Consider the following 19287-nt stretch of genomic DNA (forward strand, 5'->3'; position numbering starts at 1 on the left):
GTGGTAAATTTAGGTCAATAAATTCTGCGTTTATTTGTGATAAAAACGGAAATTTGGCGAAAATTTTGAAAATTTCGCAATTTTCACATTTTGAATTTTTATTCTGTTAAACCAGAGAGATATGTGACACAAAATAGTTAATAAATAACATTTCCCACATGTTTACTTTACATCAGCACAATTTTGGAAACAAAATTTTTTTTGTTAGGAAGTTATAAGGGTTAAAATTTGACCAGCGATTTGTCATTTTTACAACGAAATTTACAAAACCATTTTTTTTAGGGACCACCTCACATTTGAAGTCAGTTTGAGGGGTCTATATGGCTGAAAATACCCAAAAGTGACACCATTCTAAAAACTGCACCCCTCAAGGTACTCAAAACCACATTCAAGAAGTTTATTAACCCTTCAGGTGCTTCACAGCAGCAGAAGCAACATGGAAGGAAAAAATGAACATTTAACTTTTTAGTCACAAAAATTATCTTTTAGCAACAATTTTTTTATTTTCCCAATGGTAAAAGGAGAAACTGAACCACGAAAGTTGTTGTCCAATTTGTCCTGAGTACGCTGATACCTCATATGTGGGGGTAAACCACTGTTTGGGCGCACGGCAGGGCTTGGAAGGGAAGGAGCGCCATTTGACTTTTTGAATCAAAAATTGGCTCCACTCTTTAGCGGACACCATGTCACGTTTGGAGAGCCCCCGTGTGCCTAAAAATTGGAGCTCCCCCACAAGTGACCCCATTTTGGAAACTAGACGCCCCAAGGAACTTATCTAGATGCATAGTGAGCACTTTGAACCCCCAGGTGATTCACAAATTGATCCATAAAAATGAAAAAGTACTTTTTTTTCACAAAAAAATTCTTTTAGCCTCAATTTTTTCATTTTCACATGGGCAACAGGATAAAATGGATCCTAAAATGTGTTGGGCAATTTCTCCTGAGTACGCCGATACCTCATATGTGGGGGTAAACCACTGTTTGGGCACATGGTAAGGCTCGGAAGGGAAGGAGCGCCATTTGACTTTTTGAATGAAAAATTATTTCCATCGTTAGCGGACACCATGTCGCGTTTGGAGAGCTCCTGTGTGCCTAAACATTGGCGTTCCCCCACAAGTGACCACATTTTGGAAACTAGACCCCCCAAGGAACTTATTTAGATGCCTAGTGAGCACTTTAAACCCTCAGGTGCTTCACAAATTGATCTGTAAAAATGAAAAAGTACTTTTTTTTCACAAAAAAAATTTTTCGCCTCAATTTTTTCATTTTCACATGGGCAGTAGGATAAAATGGATCATAAAATTTGTTGGGCAATTTCTTCCGAGTACGCCGATACCTCATATGTGGGGGTAAACCACTGTTTGGGCACACGGCAGGGCTCGGAAGGGAAGGCGCGCCATTTGACTTTTTGAATGGAAAATTAGCTCCAATTGTTAGCGGACACCATGTCGCGTTTGGAGAGCCCCTGTGTGCCTATGCATTGGAGCTCCCCCACAAGTGACCCCATTTTGGAAACTAGACCCCCCAAGGAACTTATCTAGATGCATATTGAGCACTTTAAACCCCCAGGTGCTTCACAGAAGTTTATAACGCAGAGCCATGAAAATAAAAAATAATTTTTCTTTCCTCAAAAATAATTATTTAGCCCAGAATTTTTTATTTTCCCAAGGGTTACAGGAGAAATTGGACCCCAAAAGTTGTTGTCCAGTTTCTCCTGAGTACGCTGATACCCCATGTGTGGGGGTAAACCACTGTTTGGGCACACGTCGGGGCTCAGAAGGGAAGTAGTGACTTTTGAAATGCAGACTTTGATGGAATGGTCTGCGGGCGTCACATTGCGTTTGCAGAGCCCCTGGTGTGCCTAAACAGTAGAAACCCCCCACAAGTGACCCCATTTTAGAAACTAGACCCCCCCAAGGAACTTATCTAGATATGTGGTGAGCACTTTGAACCCCCAAGTGCTTCACAGACGTTTACAACGCAGAGCCGTGAAAATAAAAAATCATTTTTCTTTCCTCAAAAATGATGTTTTAGCAAGCATTTCTTTATTTTCACAAGGGTAACAGGAGAAATTGGACTCCAGTAATTGTTGCGCAGTTTGTCCTGAGTATGCTGGTACCCCATATGTGGGGGTAAACCACTGTTTGGGTGCACGTCGGGGCTCGGAAGTGAGGGAGCACCATTTGACTTTTTAAATACAAGATTGGCTGGAATTAATGGTGGCGCCATGTTGCGTTTGGAGACCCCCTGATGTGCCTAAACAGTGGAAACCCCTCAATTCTAACTCCAACACACCCCTAACCCTTATCCCAACTGTAGCCGTAACGCTAATCACAACCCTAACCCCAACACACCCGTAACCCCAACACACCCCTAACCACAACCCTAATTCCAACCTAACCCTAACCCTAAGGCTATGTGCCAACGTTGCGGATTCGTATGAGATTTTTCAGCACCATTTTTGAAAAATCCGCGGGTAAAAGGCACTGCGTTTTACCTGCGGATTTACCGCGGATTTCCAGTGTTTTTTGTCCAGATTTCACCTGCGGATTCCTATTGAGGAACAGGTGTAAAACGCTGCGGAATCCGCACAAAGAATTGACATGCTGCGGAAAATACAACGCAGCGTTCCCGCGCGGTATTTTCCGCACCATGGGCACAGCGGATTTGGCTTTCCATATGTTTACATGGTACTGTAAACCTGATGGAACTCTGCTGCGGATCCGCAGCCAAATCCACACCGTGTGCACATAGCCTAATTCTAAAGGTATGTGCACACGCTGCGGAAAACGCTGCGGATCCGCAGCAGTTTCCCATGAGTTTACAGTTCAATGCAAACCTATGGGAAACAAAAATCGCTGTACACATGCTGCGGAAAAACTGCACGGAAACGCAGCGGTTTACATTCCGCAGCATGTCACTTCTTTCTGCGGATTCCACAGCGGTTTTACAACTGCTCAAATAGAAAATCGCTGTTGTAAAACCGCATTGAAATGCGCAGAAAAAACATGGTAAATCCGCCATAAATCCGCAGCGGTTTAGCACTGCGGATTTATCAAATCCGCAGCGGAAAAATCCGCAGAGGAACAGAATACGTGTGCACATACCGAAACCCTAACCCTAACCCTACCCCTAACCCTACCCCTAACCCTACCCCTAACCCTACCCCTACCCCTAACCCTACCCCTAACCCTATCCCTAACCCTACCCCTAACCCTACCCCTAACCCTAACCCTAACCCTAGTTCTTACCCCAACCTTAGTGGAAAAAAATATATATATATTTTTTTTATTGTCCCTACCTATGGGGGTGACAAAGGGGGGGGGTCATTTACTTTTTTTTTTTATTTTGATCACTGAGATATAATCTATCTCAGTGATCAAAATTCACTCTGGAACGAATCTGCCGGCCGGCAGATTCGGCGGGCGCACTGCACATGCGCCCGCCATTTTGGAAGATGGCGGCGCCCAGGAAAGAAGACGGACGGTCCCCGGGAGGCCAGGTAAGTATAAGGGGGGGAGATCAGGGCACGGGGGGGGGCGTCGGAGCACGGGGTGGGGTGGACCGGAACACGGGGGTGGTGGATTGGAGCACGGAGTGGGGGATCGCTGTGCGGGCGGGTGGATCGGAGCATGGGGGGGGAATCGCTGTGCGGGGGGGGGGATCGCTGTGCGGGGGGGGGATCGGAGTGCGGGGGGGTTTGATTGGAGCACGGGGGGTGTGATTGGAGCACGGGGGGAGCGGGCAGGAGGACGGGGGAGCGGAGCACAGGACCGAGGGGAGCAGACCGCAGATCGGGGGGCTGGGGGGGCGATCGGAGGAGTGGAGTGGGTGCACATTAGTGTGTCCAGCCATGGCCGATGATATTGCAGCATCGGCCATGGCTGGATTGTAATATTTCACCATTTTTTTAGGTGAAATATTACAAATCGCTCTGATTGGCTGTTGAAAGTGAAACTGCCAATCAGAGCGATCGTAGCCACGAGGGGGTGAAGCCACCCCCCCTGGGCTAAACTACCACTCCCCCCTGTCCCTGCAGATCGGGTGAAATGGGAGTTAACCCTTTCACCCGATCTGCAGGGACGCGATCTTTCCATGACGCATATGCTGCGTCATGGGTCGGAATGGCACCGACTTTCATGACGCAGCGTATGCGTCAAAGGTCGGGAAGGGGTTAAGAGACATGATTATATATATGTCCCACAGAGCACGAGTTCTTTCTATATGGTGTTGACTTTACTCTGAGCTAAGTATACAGAAATAACTCATGTAATGTCAGCGAGAGGCAATGTGCTCAGTACAGAAATGAGAATAAGAATAAATCAATTAATTAATATTTAACATATGAAGGACTCGGGGTGCATTATTCTATATGGAGGACTATGGGATGCATTATATCATATTGTGGTCTAAGGGGAGTTCATTAAACTATATGGGGACTACAGGCTGTGCATTATACTATATGGAGGACTATGGGGAGTGTATTATACTATATGGAGGACTATGGGGTGTGTATTGTATTATATGAAGGACTCTGGGGGTGCATTATACTATATGGAGGACTATGGGATGCATTATACCATATTGTGGACTAAAGGGAGTGCATTGTACTAAATGGAGGACGATAGGCTGTGCATTATAGTATATGGAAGACTATGGGGTATATATGGAGGACTATGGGGAGTGTATTATACTATATTGAGGACTATGGGGCACATTATACTATGTAGAGGACTATGGGGCACATTATACACTATGGAGGACAATAAGGTGTGCATTATACTATATGGAGGACTATGGGGTGCATTATTTTAAACAAGCAAAATGCTGCCTATCCATAGAGTGATTGGATTGGTTATACTGGAACAAAAATAATTGTTCCCAGCAGCACATTGCTCAGTGAAAACTACAGATATGCTGCTGATAACATGATACTGTATGGGGACAGATTGATCTAGTGGCCATCATTCTTCCTCAGCCAGTGTAAGAGGCCGAAAACAAGCGTCAAACGACTTCAATATTGTCAGTCACACTCATTTAACAGCCTGAACTCAGCGCAAGTAAAGACAACCTAAATGTTTATGTGTGATGGCACAATATGTGAGCATTTAGGCCTGAATTTAAACTTTTACCCAGGGCCCCATGTTGTCTAAAACTGACTCTGCAGTACACACATATATACAGTTATATGAAAAAGTTTGGGCACCCCTATTAGTCTGAAGCTTAATGTTTTATAAAAAATTTTCTTTTTGCAACAGCTATTTCAGTTTCATATATCTAATAACTGTTGGACACAGTAATGTTTCTGCCTTGAAATGAGGTTTATTGTACTAACAGAAAATGTGCAATCTGCATTCAAACAAAATTTGACAGGTGCATAAGTATGGGCACCCCACCAGAAAAGTGACATTAATATTTAGTAGATCCTCCTTTTGCAAATATAACAGCCTCTTGTTGCTTCTTGTAGCTTTTAATGAGTTCCTGGATCCTGGATGAAGGAATTTTTAACCATTCCTCTTTACAAAACAATTCCAGTTCAGTTAAGTTTGATGGTCGCCGAGCATGGACAGTCCTCTTCAAATGATCCCACAGATGTTCAATGATATTCAGGTCTGGGGACTGGGATGGCCATTCCAGAACAGTGTAATTGTTCCTCTGCATGAATGCCTGAGTAGATTTGGAGCAGTGTTTTGGATCATTGTCTTGCTGAAAGATCCATCCCCTGCGTAACTTCAACTTTGTCACTGATTCATGAACATTATTGTCAAGAATCTGCTCATACTGAGAGGAATCCATGCGTCCCTCAACTTTAACAAGATTACCGGTGCTGGCATTGGCCACACAGCCCCAAAGCATGATGGAACCTCCACCAAATTTTACTGTGAGTAGCAAGTGTTTTTCTTGGAATGCTGTGTTTTTTTGGCCACGATGCATAACGCCTTTTTGTATGACCAAACAACTCAATCTTGGTTTCATCAGTCCAGAGGACCTTCTTTCAAAAAGAAATTGGCTTCTCCAAATGTGCCGACTCTGTTTGTGGCGTGCTTGCAGAAACGGCTTCTTTCCCATCACTCTCCCATACAGCTTCTCCTTGTGCAAAGTGCGTTGTATAGTTGACCGATGCACAGTGACACCATCTGCAGCAAGTTGATGCTGCAGCTCTCTGGAGGTGGTCTGAGGATTGTCCTTGACTGATCTCACCATTCTTCTCTGCCTTTCTGATGTTTTTCTTGGCCTGCCACTTCTGGCCTTAACAAGAACTGTACCTGTGTTCTTCAATTTCCTTACTATGTTCCTCACAGTAGAAATTGACAGGTTAAATCTCTGAGACAGCTTTTTGTATCCTTCCCCTGAACAACTATGTTGAATAATCTTTGTTTTCAGATCATTAGACAGTTGTTTTGAGGAGCCCATGATGCCACTCTTCAGAGGAGATTCAAACAGGAGAACAACTTGCAAGTGGCCACTTTAAGTAGCTTTTCTCATGATTGCATACACCTGGCTATGAAGTTCAAAGCTCAATGAGGTTAGAAAACAAAAAAAGTGCTTTAGTAAGTCAGTAAAAAGTAGGTAGGAGTATTTAAAACAAGAAAATGATAAGGGTGCCCATACTTATGCACCTGTCAAATTTTGTTTGAATGCAGATTGCACATTTTCTGTTAGTACAATAAACCTCATTTCAAGGCAGAAACATTACTGTGTCCAACAGTTATTAGATATATGAAACTGAAATAGCTGTTGCAAAAAAAACAATTTTTATAAAACATTATGCTTAAGATTAATAGGGGTGCCCAAACTTTTTCATATAACTGTATGGTCTGCAGAGCACTGGTGTAGATGATCACATTATACAGCCACTTTATGGTTGTAATATTAGTCCTAGTGTAAGGAGGAGGCAGAGACCCTCAGTGCTCCTTCTCTCCTTACATACTGGTACCCTCCAGTTCCCCTTGTATTTTGCACTGTTACTTATATGTACTGTAATATTTGCTAATTGTATTAATGTTATACTCATATGATGTACTATGTTTGCAATGTTTCAATGTTCTACTCTTATATTGTGCCTGTATTTGATCTGTGAATAGATCAGGGTAAGCACAGGTTAATTTAGAGGGATGAGCCAACAGCCTCTAGGGAAGAGGAATTTGAGGCTTCCTGGGAAGAGCTTAGGCAGCATGGCCTGAGGCAAGAGGTCTGTCCCCGTCTGGGACAGAAAGAGCCCCTGTCTGGAGCATATGTGCATCCCCGTCTGGGACTGGAACTGCTGACCTGGACTCACGGGCAGTGAAATGGGCACATGACTGTATAGTGCTCCGCTGAAGGGACTTCAAGCATCCAGATTCCGGCGTATGGACTATCTCCTCTTTCGGTCGCCGTAGCTGTTGTAGGCATGGCCATGGATGTCGTTAGGGAGAGAGCAGGAAGGTTGATTGATTTGCTGCAATTACATTTTTCTTCCTTTTTCTGCTTTTTACTACCTCCTCTACACATTCAATAAAAAGCTATCCCTGTTTGATTTTAACTGAGTCCTTGGATATTGTTTGCCTGTGCTGTAACGACTGCGGAGAATAGGTAATTAATCTGGGTTATAGCTGTCCTGTCCATTTCATGTGCAAGGGGCCGGGGTACTCGCTGACTGTGTGCTCAGTGGACTCTGTTCGTGGACTGTAGCTTTAAGTGACTTGGCTAGGACTACCACCCCGTGCCACCTTGTTACATTAATACGTGGGTTTGGTTAAATGGGTTGATCAGGTTTAATGTTAAAGGGATCCTGTTATCAGAAAAATGCTATTAACCTGCAGATATGGGGTTAATCTGCAGGTTAACCCCTTACCTACATCGGGCGTAATAGTACGCCGATGTCGGTATCCCCCGCTTTGATGTGGGCTCCGGCGGTGAACTTATGGAGCTTATAGTCTCCTATGGAGACTATTGAAGCATGCCAAAAGTTAAAGAAAAATGTTTAAAAAAAAATTAAAAAATATATAAAAGTTCAAATCGCCCCTCTTTTGCCCCAATCAAAATAAAACAATAAAAAAATTCAAACATACACATATTTGATATCGCCGCATTCAGAATCGCCCGATCTATAAAAAAAAAAGATTAACCTGATCGCTAAACAGAGTAGCGATAAAAAACCGCCGGAATTATGTTTTTTTGGTCGCCGCGACATTGCATTAAAATGTAATAACGGGTGATCAAAAGAACGTATCTGCACCAAAATAGCATAATTAAAAATGTCAGCTCGGCATGCAAAAAATAAGCCTGCACCCAACCCGAGATCCCGAAAAATAGAGACGCCACGGGTATCGGAAAATGGCGCCATTTTGTTTTTTTATTAGCAAAGTTTGGAATTATTTTCACCACTTAGATAAAAAAGAACCTAGACATCTTTGGTGTATATGAACTCGAAATGACCTTGGAGAATCATAATGGCAGGTCAGTTTTAGCATTTAGTGAACCTAGCAAAAAAGCCAAGCAAAAAACAAGTGTGGGATTGCACTTTTTTTGCAATTTCACAGCCCTTGGAATTTTTTTCCCGTTTTTTAGTACACAACATCGTCATACCAATGGTGTCGTTCAAAAGTACAACTTGTTCCACAAAAAATAAGCCCCCACATGGCCATAGTGACGGAAAAATAAAAAGGTTATGGCCCTGGGAAGGAGGGGAGTGAAAAAACGAAAAGGCAACACTGAAAAAAGCTCCGGTCATGAAGGGGTTAATAGCGTTACTTATCTGCTCGGCTTCTGCACATAGCCGAATGCTGTGTGGAGAAAATGAACTATATTCTCCACTGCGTCATCATAGGGAGCCAAAACCACCTTTTAGTGGAAAAAATTGTAATTTTCCACTTACTCAGCCCAATGTTATACAATTCTGTGGATTTCCTGAAGAATAAAAATGCTCATTTTACCCTTAGATGAATTCCTCAAGAGGTGTAGAAGTGAGGGGTCACTTGAAGAGAAGGGAAGTTCTGCTGGTTTGTCATGTCAGGGGCTCTTCAAATGTGACATGGCATCTACTCCAGCCAAATTTGTGCTCCAGAATTCAATTGGTGCTCTTTCCCTTTCGAGCTCTGCCTCTAGATAAGTTCCTTGAGAGGTGTAGTTTCCAAAATGAAGTATCTTGTGGGTGGTTTCCACTGTTTAGGCATATCAACGGCTCTGCAAACATAACATGGCTTTCCAGCCAATTTTGCACTCCAAAAGTTAAACTGTGCTCTTCCCTTCTGAGCCCTGCTGTGCGCCCAAATAGTAGTTTTCCACCACATATTTGGTATAGGTGTACTCAGCAGAAATTGAACAAACTGTACAGACCATTTTCTTCTGTTACCTTTGTACAAATAAAAAATTTGGTGCTAAAGAAACTTTTTTGAGGGAAAATTAGATTTTTATTCTTTTAACGGCTCAACGTTATAAAATTCTGTGAAGATAATCTGTGGACAATCTCCTGTGCTGCTGTATGCTATATGTGGCCATTTGCTGAGGAACAAGTGCTTGACACTTTGAAATGTGTTGAATAACAACCACTTGAATGAATCGCCGAGATTTGACATTTTCTATACACAGCAGCACGAGAGATATCCACAAATTATTCTTATGTTCATGCATATTGGTTTTATGACCCGTGGATAGCAGCTGTACTAATGCTTTTTACAGCATCAATCAGGTTAGTAGAATCTGATTAAGAACTTTAATTGTTTGTCAGATAAGACCCTATTTGCACTACTTTCTTCTCCTTAGGATTTTATAAAATTCTGTGAAGCACACGTTGAGTTTGTGGTGAGCTTTTTACCTCAGTATTTGCAAGCCAAAATCAGGGGAGGAACAATCAGAGGAAAAATGTATTAGAGACACGTTGCCACTTATGTATTTATCGCCCATTCCTGGTTTTGGCTTACAAATACTGAGGTAAAAAACTCACCAAATACTCAACATGTGCACGTGACCTTACGAAAAATGGAAAACCATCTTAAATGAGCAGACTGTGTAAAATATCAAGAATTACACTATTTCTTTTCTGGCCTCACAAATCCGTAATATTTCAAACAGACAGCGTCTTTGCTTAGAGCTGAACCTATGAATGTTTACTGGCTTGTGAATGGCTTCCCCCAAAAATACAGATAAAATAAACTAAAAAAAAAATGAGAAACTGACAGAAACATAATGAAAATAATATTACAAATATGTCAGGTCTGCTCTCTATTGTCACATTACTCTGAGTTCATATTATTTCATGTTTTTTTTGTCATGGTGTTTCTGAGAACTCTGGAATAAAAGCCACTTAGTTTAGTATTTCTTTTTTTCTTCTATTACACTTCCTGGACTGGCGTCAGAGCTTCTTATTGCTGACTTGTGAGTCTTGTTTCCTTATTCTGACCCCTCCTTAGTTCTTGTACAGATTCCTCTTCTTCCTGGACTTATTCCCGTCAGTGAGCAAATAAGATCTGCGTGACCGGCACCTTCTGATCCTGGAGGTAAAGTGACATCTCCTTATCAAGCTTCCCATTTACTATCCTTGTGGGCATCACCTGCTATCATGTGTCTTCCCTGAGAGTATGTGCACACAATGTCTTTTTCTGACTGAAAAATTGCTGAAAAATCCAAAAAGAATAATAATAATAATTTTTATTTCTATAGCGCCAACATATTTCGTAGCACTTTACAATTTAGAGGGGACCTGTACAGACAATAAAGGGCCCACCAGTAACCAAATCCAGGGCCCCACTTTTCAGCTACATGCAAATGTGACATTTTCCTCAATCACAAATTTATATAACAATGAACAGGGTAGATTGTGAAATAAATAAGATGATGCCTGTGTCTGTACACATTAATTCATGTGTATCATGCCAAGTACTGCTCATATAAGAGGCCGGTGGCCCATTCTTGCACAGAGGCCCACCGGAGGATTCTCCTGCTCTCCTGTGGGCCAGTCCAAGCCTGGGTCCAGCCGTCAATATAATAAATAGGGTATTCAAATAACGCTGCATGAACCGGTCACCAGCCAGTACCTGTATAAGTACAGATACAAAGTGCTGTTAAGTGCATAGAGGGTGTGTGAACAGATGCTCCGAGGGTCCTGGTGATAGGCCAGAGTGGGCATTAATATTTCTATGAATAAAAAAAACTTGATATGCCCATGTTCCGTCATCTTTGGGACCCCAATGCTTAGGCATTGGTACTGCTACAGTATTGTATTTTTGCAGTATATGGCGGCACATCATACTATTATTTTGAGAGGTGTATAAAATTGTTATTTGGTCACCATACTGAGTAACACCGTAGTAATACATTGTTGTGGGAAATATGTGTACACAGGATGCTCTCTGCACATCAGCAGACAAAACTAAGACCGACTCTCAATGTACCATTTGCATCCAGTACCAAAGCCAAAGTGCAGCCTGTATCTGTGCACGCCCTATAGCTACTGTACACCCCAGGTCTGATTTTGCAGCTCAGAACCATGCGATACATTATCGGTGTGTCCTCAGTACTTTTACTCCCTAAATAACATTTGTGTAATGGACTCTTACAGACATGAGTGGGATTCGACTCGCTATAGCCCTTGTACACCTCTACCTCCTGAGTTTTACTTTTCTTTACCCCATCGTTCTGGGAGAAAATGAGAGGCCAATAATAGGTAAGATGAAATGCAGCAGTGGAGTCCATTTTTCATTTATACTGTCTACAGATGATGACCATATATGTCGATAAAGGCAAAATACAAGTCCCGTACGTGCATACACCCCAGTTTATTTACACTGCAAGATAATTGGAAAAAAGAGCATTTCTAGGAACTCTCACATTCATCTTGCAGTATAGAAAAAACTCAATTTTCTTGCTGATCGTGAATATGTTCGATGTACTAAAAAGAAATAAGAAGAATGGAAATAGTGGTAAATACAAGTTCTACACAGGTGCTCTGTTCACAGTATAAGTATATACCATACACATAAACCCAGTCACTCACAGGTGATGTGCTCTCTGCTTGGTCACCTACTTTCTCTTTTCTTCCTGTCCAGGAAGACTTCATGTGTTATCTGTGAAGAAATTATCACATTTTTGGCTGATCACTCCTCCTTATTTTTCCCTTCCTCTACACAAACGCCACAGTGTCATAGGCGTAAATAATATCAGATACTGATAATTTCCCACGATGCCATGCACAGTATTAGTGCCCCCCACCTCTTTGTGACCCTACGCAATAATAATTTCTTGCTTATGCCCCCAAACAATCATAGTGCCCTTTTAAGGGACAATCCATGTTGAGGTTTTCTTTGTTGTCCCAATTACCCAGTTACAGTACATCTGAGTGTGTATGACATGTAGGGGGTTGCTGACTATCCCTATACAGGCCATAAGTGGTTTGATGGTATAGGGACCTTGAACATACGCGGCAAAAAATGAGACCAGTATCCGTTGTCAAAAAATAAAAACAACTTGAGTATTTCTCAAGTTTCCCAGCACTGTTCTTATTTTCTAATTCTCCACTACAATTGTACCTTCATGTCCCCTCACGGTTGGTATAGTAATTTTCCGAACCTCCAGGATAGACTAACATGGTGCCACTTTGTAGCCCACTCTAGCTGCCATGGAAAATAACGTCTCCCTCAGCTCAGTAATGCTTTGGCTGTACTTGCTCAATCTCTACAATCTAGCCATAAATAAATCAGTTGCTTACAGGTTACTTGCTCAAGAACTTGCTATCCGTCTATCCTCTGTTATAAATACACTCTCACTTGTGGCTTTTCCCTTATCAGCACTACTTCTTACTCCTCCACAAACTACTCTGTGTCTCTCTACAACTGACTAACAAACAGGAACATCGGTTCCTACGTGCCCAGTTTACTCCTCCCATGGGCTGGTCCCAAAGAGTTAACCCTGTGCACAAGCTAACTCACTACTGCAGATCCAAATGGATAAAAAAACATATAAAACAGGTCAATGCATTACAATCAATACAAAAGTTTTTCGGAAGGGGTGTCAATAGCTTTTCACAACTTTACACCCCCACACAATAATAATGTCCCTGTTCTGTTCCTGTATAATAATGGCTCCGTTGGGTCCCCACACAGTATTACTGTCCCCTCTATACTTGCCCAATAATAATGCCCCATTGGTACTCCTAAAGAATAAAAATTCACCCCTCTGTGTCCCACACAGTATTTGTGTCCCCTCTATACCTACCCAATAATAATCCTATTTGTTCTCCCGTCTCCACCAGACATGGTTGTGGTTGCAACCTTTGCCACTGTAATCCCCCTCTGCAACTACTAGTGGTTTTAGTATGTTTACTAGAAGATTTATATCTATAACATGATGTAACATAAAATGCCCTTGTCATATCCCGTATTATATTTTTCAGGGATTATAACTCAGGAGGTCTCAGACGAATCATTCTTCCGGTACGGTAAAACATATATTGCAGACTCCTATGTGAAATTTCTTGAGTCAGCTGGGAGCAGAGTTGTTCCTATCCGGTGAGTTTGAACATCCACGATAAAATGTGCACGCTTGGCTGGACATGTGTCATATGATGTGAAAAAAGGAGGAACGCAGCAGCACTCTGTAGAGAACAATATATATGCGAACACAAAATCTATCATAATTACTGCGGAATGTGTTGGCGCTATATAAATAAAGATTACCCTCCCCATATAAACTCGCTAACAGCTTCTTTGAGACGAGAGAAAAAGGTCTGAGGAACGCAGACAGGAACGGCCTGGAATATATAGAGAAGTTTTGGCAAAATGTCCATTTTGATCACATTCCAAGTGATCATTCGTTAGATTTTGAAGAAATTCTTCCAGGATCGGGATAGACTTGGAACAGTACAGATCATCCAAGTTCCCTGGAATTTATGTACCCAGGTACTTAATTACTTAAAGAGAAATTGAGAAATTAATTGTTACATCATTTCAGTGTTAAAAGTTTTGTTCATGGCTTCTGTTTTAGAGTAGTTGACTGTAAAATTGCTTACATGGCCGAATTCTTTGAATTCCTTTGTTATAGAGGGAATTGAGATCATTGGGTTGGAAACATAGAGCAACAAGTCATCTGCGTATAGGGCTAATGATGAGTTAAGCCTGTAGTAGCTCCTCTAATATCTGGATTTTTACGTAATGCTACTGCTAAATGTTCCATCACCAAAGTGTATAGGAGAGGTGATAAAGGACACCATTGCCTTGTCCCATTTTTAATAGAACAGGTGTCAGATAGAAGGCCGTTTATCCTAACTCCCGCTTTTGGGTCAGTGTATAAGGGTAGAATTTTTGAGTATTCACCCTTATTTGTGGTAGGGTGCTCTTCAAGAAAGTCCAATTCACTCTGTTGAACGCATTGGGATCCCCTTTTTTTTGCATTTGATATTAACAACTTTTATTTGTATCACCACAAGCTTCGCCGCCCTTAACGAAGCCAACCTGATCGTTACTGACAATTGAAAGTAGTTAATGGGAGAGCCCTGTTGCAATTATTTTACAGAATATCGCCAAGATTCCAGCGTTTTATCTTCGGCGTTCCATTCTCCTACAGCAGAATGAATTAACTGAGGATCCATCTGTGAGCTCGCTATGGCTGTCTGATGGGGAGTTTATAACTTTCCCTTATCTCTTTTTTATTTTAAGCACCTCTCAGCTGATTTATGACCACTCACCACATTACAGATGGATGTCCAAATGTACGAGAATAAAACATAGCTTTCGTGTAAAAGCTAAACAGTGCAAAAATTTTAATGAAATCAAATTGCAAAAATGATTTTTAGCCCCAAATACATCCATTTAAGTAAAAAAATAGTGTACAATCCCTAGATCTAGAACAGCATATTTGTGGGGTCCCAATGTCATGAGCCACATGATCTTGTTCTGATAGACATCCTAATATTTCCATTATTTCAGGCTGAACCTGAGTGAGGATGAATACGTCCATCTCTTCCGCTCTATCAATGGGTGAGTTGTTTTGGTGGTTGATGGTTATAAATTACGACATAAAGTGAAGCTCCTGGGCCCCAAAATTTGTAATAGAGCCCGTATCACCTCCGATACGCCTTTTATAATACTGATGTTGTGTGGGATGTTATAGGGGCTTATGGGCTCTTTGCCAATACATCTCGGATAACTATCAGCTAAAAGCTCATTCAGCCAACAGCTATTTCTTCCTCGCCCCCTATACCCAGAGAGTAGAGAAAGTCATTGCCAGACGCCTTTGGTGCAGCTTATGTCTTAGGAAAATAAAAGTATCAGGTGTTGAAATTAACTCTCCTGATAGGTAATGTCAGAGGAAAGTTAGAAGGCCCCCAAAACATATTAGATACTTGGCCAGTCCCACTGAAATTGGAGAATTCTCTTAGCTTTGTTCTTATGTGTACAGTCATGGCCAAAATTTTTGAGAATGACACCAAAATTATATTTTCACATGATCTGCTGCCCTCTGGTTTTTATTCGTGTTTGTCTAATGTTTATATCACATACAGAAATATAATTGCAATCATATTATGAGTACCAATAGGTTATATTGACAGTTAGAATGAGTTAATGCAGCAAGTCAATATTTGCAGTGTTGACCCTTCTTCTTCAAGACCTCTGCAATTCTCCCTGGCATGCTCTCAAATCAACTTCTGGACCAAATCCTTACTGATAGCAGTTCATTCTTGCATAATCAATGCTTGCATTTTGCCAGAATTTGTTGGTTTTTGTTTGTCCACCTGTCTCTTAATGATTGACCACAAGTTCTCAATGGGATTAAGATCTGGGGAGTTTCCAGGTCACGGACCCAAAATCTCTATGTTTTGTTCCATGAGCCATTTAGTTATCACCTTTGCTTTATGGCAAGGTGCTCCATCATGCTGGAAAAGGCATTGTTGGGCGCCAAACTGCTCTTGGACGGTTGGGAGAAGTTGCTCTTGGAGGACATTCTGGTACCATTCTTTATTCATGGCTGTGTTTTTAGGCAAGACTGTGAGTGAGCCGATTCCCTTGGCTGAGAAGCAACCCCAAACATGAATGGTTTCAGGATGCTTTACAGTTGGCATGAGACAAGACTGGTGGTAGCGCTCACCTCTTCTTCTCCGAATAAGCTGTTTTCCAGATGTCCCAAACCATCGAAAAGGGGATTCATCAGAGAAAATGACTTTGCCCCAGTCTTCAGCAGTCCACTCCCTGTACCTTTTGCAGAATATCAGTCGGTCACTGATGTTTTTTCTGGAGAGAAGTGGCTTCTTTGCTGCCCTCCTTGAAACCAGGCCTTGCTCAAAGAGTCTCCGCCTCACAGTGTGTGCAAGGAAAGCAAGCAAGCACACCAGCCTGCTGCCATTCCTGAACAAGCTCGGCACTGCTGGTAGTCCGATCCCGCAGCTGAAACAGTTTTAAGATACGGCCCTGGCGCTTGCTGGTCTTTCTTAGGCACCCTGGAGCCTTTTTGACAACAATGGAAGCTCTCTCCTTGAAGTTCTTGATGATGCGATAGATTGTTGACTGAGGTGCAATCTTTGTAGCTGCGATACTCTTCCCTGTTAGGCCATTTTTGTGCATTGCAATGATGGCTGTACGTGTTTCTATAGAGATAACCATGGTTAACTGAAGAGAAACAATGATACCACGCACCAGCCTCCTTTTAAAGTGTCCAGTGATGTCATTCTTACTTAATCATGACTGATTGATCGCCAGCCCTGTCCTCATCAACACCCACACCTGTGTTAATGGATCAATCACTAAAACGATGTTAGCTGCTCCTTTTAAGGCAGGACTGCAATGAGGTTGAAATGTGTTTTGGGGGTTAAAGTTCATTTTCTGGGCAAATATTGACTTTGCAAGTACAGTAATTGCTGTTAAGCTGATCACTCTGACATTCAGGAGTATATGCATATTGCCATTAGAAAAAATGAAGCAGTAGACTTTGGAAAAATTAATATTTGTCTCATTCTCAAAACTTTTGGCCATGACTGTATGTTAACCTTTAGGATATTAGATTGTCTCATGTGTCCGTGTTTTGCTTGCAATAGGCTTCATTAGAGGTTCTTGGGGCTAAATACCTTTAAAGCTTTTGTTTGAGAGGTCACCATGAAAAATATCACAACTATGTTATATTACTAGTTACTTGTGGTGAGCAAGCATGATCGGCACTGCTTGTTACTCGAGCGAGCATTAGGGTGCTCGGACACTCTCGTTATTCGGCCAAGTATCGGGGGTGCTCGAGCGCAATGTTTGACTCCCTGCCCTACATGTTTCGTGGCTGTTAGATAGGTAGTCTTTCTACCCCGGACCCAATGCTCAGCCCACTGACCTATAAAATTAGAGGATAAAATGTATATTCACTGCTTTCCCCGCCCATCTCTCGACGCCTAGAGATGGGCGGAAGAAGCAGTGAATATTCATTAAGCATTTACATCTCCTTAACTGGCAGATGAGTTATTTAAAATAAAAAATTGTAGACGAGTTCCCTCATTTACCTGTTTACTAGAAAGTAAAGGTCCTGCGAAGGTCTGATGTAGTCTACAGCACCACAATCATCACTCCGATGTCTGCAGGATATGAAGCCTCGTTAACAGAACAAAGCTTGATGAGCTGTAGCATCCGCTGCCGGTTCTCACACTGAGGGTAGCACGAGAGTCGGCGGCTGTGATAAGCATTGACGTCACGAAGGTTTCTGCCAAGCACAGACGCTGTGTGACAGAGTGGGAAACGGCATCTGAGATTCGGCGGTAACCTACTTGATGTCACCGCTAGTCACAAATACTGGCCTGTGATTGGCGGCAGCAGTGGTCAGGTGACTAGAATAATACATCATCGAATGTTTCTTTGATGACAGGCCATTCTAGTTGCCTGTCTTTTACACCCAATTGCAGGCCTCAGCAGTCCTGTTACAAAATATAGGTGATGTAATCCCTTTTAGTGTCGGAGTCGACAAGGGGATTAGAGCAGGAAAACATGGCTCAGTTTGCTATTTTCACTACATCCTTGCGGTAAAGTTTTTATTTAGGACAGAAAATATTATATTTGGCACAGCTGATAGGTCCCAATCATCCCTGGCAGTCTGGTATTGACTAAAGCTAACCAAATGCTTGGTTTAAATCCATGGGGCCTACCATCGGTGGTCTAAGAAATTTAACCTCTCCACCACATAGACCACCAATGTAAACCATACAGAAATGTGTGAATAGTCTTCCAATATGTGGGTATCCAGGATCTGGAAGTATAGTAAATTCATTATTTATGTGTCGTATGATGAATGCCTCTCTCTTCCTTAGAGTCCTGTTACCTGGAGGAGCAGTCGACCTCTTGAATTCTAGTTTTTCTCGGACAGCTGAAATATTTTATAAGTTAGCTATTGAGGTGAGCAGACAATATGAAAATAAAATATCAGGGTGCTGGGTGACATCAAGAACATTTTCTATTTGTGTCTAACATTTTCGTTCCCTCATAAAAATCAATCGGACTTTAATTGGGACCTGTCACTCCTGGTGTACACTGTGTGCAGAATTATTAGCCAAGTTGTATTTTGATCACATGATACTTTTTATACATGTTGTCCTACTCCAAGCTGTTCAGGCTTGAGAGCCAACTACCAATTAAGTAAATCAGGTGATGTGCATCTCTGTAATGAGGAGGGGTGTTGTCTAATGACATCAAAACCCTATATAAGGTGTGCTTAATTATTAGGCAACTTCCTTTCCTTTGGCAAAATGGGTCAGAAGAGAGATTTGACGGGCTCTGAAAAGTCCAAAATTGTGAGATGTCTTGCAGAGGGATGCAGCAGTCTTGAAATTGCCAAACCTTTGAAGCGTGATCACCGAACAATCAAGCGTTTCATGGCAAATAGCCAACAGGGTTGCAAGAAGCCTATTGGGCAAAAAAGGCGCAAATTACCTGCCCATGAATTGAGGAAAATCAAGCGTGAAGCGGTCAAGATGCCATTTGCCACCAGTTTTGCCATATTTCAGAGCTCCAACGTTACTGGAGTAACAAAAAGCACAAGGTGTGCAATACTCAGGGACATGGCCAACGTAAGGAAGGCTGAAAAACGACCACCTTTGAACAAGAAACATAAGATAAAACGTCAAGACTGGGCCAAGAAATATCTTAAGACTGACTTTTCAAAGGTTTTACGGACTGATGAAATGAGAGTGACTCTTGATGGGCCAGATGGATAGGCCAGGGACTGGATCAGTAAAGGGCAGAGAGCTCCACTCCGACTCAGACGCCAGCAAGGTGGAGGTGGGGTACTGGTATGGGCTGGTATCATCAAAGATGAACTTGTGGGACCTTTTCAGGTTGAGGATGGAGTGAA

The 19287-nt window shown here is 42.1% G+C and overlaps 1 protein-coding gene across 1 annotated transcript in view; it reads left to right on the forward strand.

The window, feature by feature from the left end:
* LOC138677051 (gamma-glutamyl hydrolase-like) overlaps window positions 1-19287 on the forward strand; it is a 77548-nt gene that overhangs the window by 36190 nt on the left and 22071 nt on the right. The window contains exons 2-6 of the mRNA XM_069766871.1: window positions 10392-10478; window positions 11540-11644; window positions 13370-13484; window positions 14901-14951; window positions 18248-18332. Coding sequence (XP_069622972.1) covers window positions 11542-11644; window positions 13370-13484; window positions 14901-14951; window positions 18248-18332 — 354 coding nt within the window. The 5' untranslated portion in view covers window positions 10392-10478; window positions 11540-11541. The remainder of the gene's footprint in view (window positions 1-10391; window positions 10479-11539; window positions 11645-13369; window positions 13485-14900; window positions 14952-18247; window positions 18333-19287) is intronic.

Source organism: Ranitomeya imitator, chromosome 4 (assembly GCF_032444005.1).
Source record: "Ranitomeya imitator isolate aRanImi1 chromosome 4, aRanImi1.pri, whole genome shotgun sequence".
Lineage (NCBI taxonomy): Eukaryota > Metazoa > Chordata > Amphibia > Anura > Dendrobatidae > Ranitomeya > Ranitomeya imitator.